The following is a 6000-nucleotide window of genomic DNA, read 5'->3' on the forward strand; positions in this document are numbered from 1 at the left end:
CAGGCTCCACTCAGCCAGATATGGCCTAAATGCATTCTGAAGAGAATGCACGCACATATTTGTGCTCTCAAATACAATAAAGGGATTACTTGACATTCAGTTGAGTTTACAATTAAACTGATGCAGGGGCTCACACAGTTTTCATTTTCAACCCAGGTCAGATACTCTGGTCAAACAAGACATCTAGACCTTTTGAAATGCAAATCACATCAGTAGCTTCTCCTTAAGGCCCTGATCCTGCAACTGAATCCACAAGGACCCTGCATTCGCACTGTGTCCTAATGAATTCTGCCCACATGGATACCATTACAAGACTGGGGCCTAAGTGAGGGAAATATACAACAAATAGCATAATTTGCTTTTAAAAAATACAGAATTTTGGACAAAATATACATATCTTCCTACTGGACCACTGAACTTAAGATGGAAATTTTTCCTTAATCAAGACATTTTAAGAAACAAAACTTTTTCCTAGCCCACTGACATGCTGATGTTCCCTCCAGTCGGGGTTGAAACACGTTGATGGCATAGCATGGGAAAGCTTGCATTGCTCCTACCTATGCTGTACCTATTATTTGGATAAACAGGACATTGACCTTCAGGAGTGTCAGGTTAGAACATCTTTCATGAGAGTTAAATGAACTTTAAATACACACACGCAAACACACAAAGTTGGCCCGAGGCCATGTTTGCCAAGGTTCAGCCCGGTATAGTCTTTAAATTTCAGAACACCTTTTAAGGCAGTTATAAATTCCCAAAATACTTGTTGAAAAAAGAATGGGAAAGTTGATAGCCCCTTAAACTGTTAATCTTTCTAAGACTTAATGTGCCCTATTCTCTGTTGCCTGCCTTCCACCTTGCCTAATCATTCGCTTCAGATTCACTTTAGGTATGTCACACAGGATGGTGAAATGAATACAAGCCTGGAAAAAGCTCATCAGTGAATAGGATTAGCTGGAAATCAAACGCCTCCTCTCTAAAGAGATATGAGATACTGGCCCCAAAGTGCTGGGAATGAAACTGCAGCCTCTGGGGTATTTTGATGGGGAAAGGATCTCATGAGGGGTAGGGGAGCATATCCCCAAGGTAAGAAAGTGTTTCCTGCCCGCCCACCCTGCGGTTGCACCATGGAGGGGTTGAGCGCTAGCAGCGGCTATAAGTGTGTCTCACCTGGTGATAGCTGGCTCTAGCCTCCAGCATCATCTGCTGGGTGCTGATCATCTTCTTCCGCCGCCTGCACTCCTCCTTCAGCAGCTTCATCTCCTGGGCGCGCCGGGCCGCCTCCTTGCCCGCCTCCTCCAGCTGGGCGTCGGCCGCCCGCAGCGCCTGCTCGCGGGCCTGCAGCTGGGCGCCCAGGTGCTCCTGGCAGTGCAGCAGGTACTCGATGGAGAGCTGCGCCAGGCGCACCAGCTTGAGCAGCAGCGGGTCGGCGGGGCCCCGGCAATGCGGGCAGAGCAGCCGCTCGGCGCTGCAGAAAGTGACGTGGCCGAGGTGCTCCTGCAGGGCCGCCACGTCCAGCTCGCCCGCCACCCGCTCCACGTCCACGGCGCTCAGGCGGCGCCAGTCCGGGCTCCCGTGCCGCGGCCGGAACTGGAAGGCGGGCAGGGTCCCCGGCGCGGCGGCGCTGCCCATCCCGGCCGGGCTGCAGCGGGAGAGGGAGGCACCGCTGGGCGCAGGGCTGCGAGTCCCGCCACCAGGCGGCCGGCCCCGGCCTCAGGCTCTGGCCGTGAGCCCGGCCGCGGAGCCCGGAGCCCCCTCCTCGGCGTCTGCCGCGTTGCTATGGCAGCTGCGGGGAGAGAGCGAGAGTGAGAGGCCTGGTACCTCCCCTGCCTCCTCCCTATATTACCCCCCCACACACACTTCCTCATCCCCCATCCCGAACACTTTCCCTCCCCCACGGCCTCACCCCCCCCCTCCACATACACTTCACTTCCTCATCCCCCATCCCAAACACCTGATCACCCCCCACACCCTTATCAACACTGCCTCACCCCCCAATCCACACACACTGCACCGCCTCACTCCCCTCATCCCCAAACACCTCACCACCTCACTCTTCCATCCCTAACCACCTCACCCCCATCCTCACCATCCCATCCCCAAACACCTTGTCCCACCCACACCCCACATTATCCTTCCTAACCCCCTAACACCTTGCCCCCCTGCATACACAATCCCTCCCATATACACCTCAGCTTCTCATCCTTCCAGTCACTTCCAAACACATCCCATATCACCCCCTCCGCAGGCATCCCTACACAACTCATATTGTATACACACCCCACTCTACCCCCTCCTCATCCCCACAGGCACACCTATATCCTATACACATTCCACATAGCATTCACCCCACAAACACATCCTACATTTCTTCCCCTCCAGCCACTTCCCATGAACATCACACAACACCTTCTGGTACACCTCACCCACTAGTCATATGTTTCACATCTCCCATTTCCAATATACACCCCTGTATAATTCATCCCCATATAGCACATATACAACCCACATCACTATGCAGAAGGACAGAGAGAGAGCATGTGAGCACACAGGAGACTAGGGCCTTGTTTTTATTCAAAGTTGCACAGGTTTAATTAAAGGTGTAATTTTTTTAAAACCAATTTGGGTAAACCAGATAGTTTATGTAAGCGCTTCATTTGTTAAATCAATATTAAACCAAGTTTAGGAATGTTCACACAGGGTTTTGGTTTAAATAAGGCCTGGTCTATGCTACAAAGTTAGATTGAGGTAAGTTGCCTCGCGTCAACCTATTCCTGCATGTATCTACACTCAAACTTGTATCCAGCCAATGTAAGCACCATGTTACAGCGATGCAGTAAAACCACCTCCCTAAACGGCATAGAGCAGGAGTGGGCAAACTTTTTGGCCCTAGGGCCACATCTGGGAATAGAAATTGTATGGCGGGCCATGAATGCTCACAAAATTGGGATTGCGGTGCGGGAGGGGGTGAGGGCTCTGGTTGGGGGTGCGGGCTCCAGGGTGGGGCTGGGGTTGAGGGGTTTGGGGTACAGGAGTGTGCTCCGGGCTGGGATCGAGGGGAGCACAATAGTCTAGTACTGTGCTGCAGACCTGCCACTTCTACAAGGAACTGCATGCCATACTGGGTGGAGATCCCAATAGCACCCAGCAGACCACTGTGGATACCTTGGAGGAGCCTGAGACAGAAACCTCTGCAATGAACACCAAGGAGGAGACGGAGGGAAGATGCAGTGGGTGACTCCAGCCATGCCACGAGCCGGGACGTGTTTGAGACTGTGCCACAATCTAACCAGTCCCACCAGGTAAGTGCAGATGAGCCTAATCAAGGGGAAGGGAATTGTGTATGCATTTTGCCTTAGAATGTTTAAATTTAAAGATGACGCTCAGTCCCTCCCCAAGTTAACAAGACAAAGATATTGACTCTTCATTGTTTTATTTGTACAAGAAGAGGTAGAAATACAAAAAACAGGCAGAGTTGCATCTGATTATCATTCCCCCTGTTGGTTAGGCCAGGGAGGGAGGGAGGGATGTAGAACACTTCATGTGCATACGGATGTCCCTTTTATCCATCAGAGAGACCTTGATGAAACTTTCATGGAGATACTCCACAATCCTCTCCTGAAGATTTCTACAGATGGCTGCCTTATTTCTTCTTCCACAATAGGGCACTTTCTTATGCCACTCCGTGATGAGTTTGGCTAGCACCAATGCTAATGGCCTGTGCGGGTTCAGAACGTCAGCAACTGTGCTCTCTGTGCCTTTGTTATGCTCAGGAGTGAGATATCAGCTAAGATCACCAACGCCAGTGAAAAATAGTGCCAATATTCAGTGCCATTGCCCTATACTCATACCCATGGAATAGGGACTGAAATGTTATAGCTTAATGGAACAGAAAATCCTTCCCACCTCACCCTTGGTGGGCCATATTCATCGTGGCTGGGGCTGGAGAGCAGTGCTGTGAAGAGGTGCTCTAAACCTGAAGCGTTAATAAGCATTTCTTATTAGAAGTGTTTATGGGAGTAACAGAAAGGAGTTTTGAAACTTATCCTTTCCTTGTGATTGTAAATCCTGGAGTACATCTGTCTGTTTTTATCAACAGCTTCTGGCATGGTGGCCTTAAGGGGAGCCCTCTCCCATTTGCACGATGCCTGACCCTGATAAGTAGGACAAAGATGAAGGAGGACATGTTCTGCAAGATCCTGCAAGCCAGTGCTGCTTCAGACTGTGAACGAAGGGCTTGGAAGGCCAATATGACTGACAGCATGGAAAAAGACAGAGAAGACAGACCCAGAAATCCCACCAGGACATAATGAGTCTTCTCAGGCTGCAAACCCAAATGCTGCAGACTGTGATGGACCCGCAGGTTTAAAAATCTTGGACTCTCCACCTTATTCAGTTCTTGAAGAACTCCATGGTCGCTGCCCCCTATGCTCCAACATACCATGTGGCATTATAAGGCACATTGTTACCCTTGCTACTCCAAGCCGGGGACAGCAAGGAAAACCACATCTTCACATACACAGACCTGTGAGAACCACGGTTCATGTATGTGTAGCCACAACTGTCTACATTTGTGCACTGAAGTGGACATACATGTTTACTTCCTTTATAATATTAAATTTTCAGTCCAATAAGTTATGTTAAAAATGTGTATAGCATCACCTGTGGGGGGGTTTCCACACTGGTTTTCTGTGCTGTTTTTTTTCCCCCCATTCAATAAAGTTCTATTTTTGGAGAATCAAATCATCTTTATTGCATCACAACAAATATTGTAGAATGCATAGCGATACTCAAAGCAAACTACTTGTAAATGCACACCAAACACCACATAATTCATAGCTTCAGGAAAACACCCAGTCATATTTATAAATGTACAGTAAGCATTACACAATTCTTAGCAATATCCAAAGCTCCAGGCACAGAGAACAGTCCACCAGAGAACGCTACTGTGGCTGACCATTAAAGTGCTCTTTCAAAGCCTCCCTCAACTGTGTAGCTCCATGTTGAGCTCTTGTAATAGTTCTTGTGTTTGGCTGTTCAGAGTCAGCAGACAGTCGCTCCACCTTCACCCTATATTTGGCATCAGCTTTTTCCCTTTGCCTCACAGATATGCAGGACAAAACAGGCAGCTATAACCATTGGGATATTTTTCTCACTGAGAATCAATCTAGTGACTAAGGCAAGCACTGCCAGTGTTTCTTCAATCTGCCAATAGCACATTCAACAGTCATTCTGCATCTGTTAGCTGCACCTTGCCTTGGTGCTGTTGAGGTGGCCAATGTATAGCTTCGTGAGCCAGGGGAGCAAAGTGTAGGCTGGGTCCTCTAGAATCAGTATGGACATTTCAGTATAGCCAATGGTAATTCTTTGGTCAGGAAAGCCAGCGGGTTTCTGAACAGTCCCATGTTCTTAAAGAAATGCGCGTCATGCACCTTCCCTGACTAGCCAATTTTCATATATCAGTGAAGCATCCTCAGAGATCTGCCAACAGTTGTATAACCATGGAAAAGTAACCCTTTCTGCTGATGTACTCTGTGACAAGGTGGGTTTGTGTCAAAATAGGGATATGTATGCCATCTATCATCCCATCAGTTCAGGAACCCCACTGTTGCATATACATCCACTATTTCCTGCACATTGTCGAACATCACTGTCCTATGTAGCAGGATACAATTAATGGACCTACACCCTTGCACAACATCAGTCCTCATTGTGGATTTTCCAAATCCAAAATTATTTCCCACTGACCAGCTGCAAGCTGCCAGAGTGCAATCATCACGTGCTTCTCCACTGGCAATGCAACTCTCATTCTGGTGTCCATGTGCTGGAGGGTTGCTGCAAGCTTGGCACACTGATCCAGGAATGTGGCCTTCTGCATCCAAAAGTTCTGCAGCCATTGCTCATTGTCCCACCTGCATTACGATGCAATACCAGCAGTCAGCTTTGGTTCTCAGGTCCACAAGCAGTGTTCCATGAATGTCACCAACAACCTTGAATTTT

General features: G+C 48.8%; 1 protein-coding gene across 2 annotated transcripts in view; it reads right to left on the reverse strand.

Moving 5' to 3' along the window:
• DZIP1 (DAZ interacting zinc finger protein 1) overlaps positions 1-1658 on the reverse strand; it is a 65433-nt gene extending 63775 nt beyond the window's left edge. For both annotated transcript variants that reach the window (XM_024195762.2, XM_024195761.2), the window contains exon 1: positions 1171-1658. In XM_024195762.2, the coding sequence (XP_024051530.2) occupies positions 1171-1632 (462 nt within the window). In that variant the 5' untranslated portion in view covers positions 1633-1658. The remainder of the gene's footprint in view (positions 1-1170) is intronic.
• Between the last annotated feature and the right edge of the window lie 4342 nt (positions 1659-6000).

Source organism: Terrapene carolina, unplaced genomic scaffold, assembly GCF_002925995.2.
Source record: "Terrapene carolina triunguis isolate 2854851 unplaced genomic scaffold, T_m_triunguis-2.0 Scaffold21, whole genome shotgun sequence".
Classification (NCBI taxonomy): Eukaryota; Metazoa; Chordata; order Testudines; family Emydidae; genus Terrapene; species Terrapene triunguis.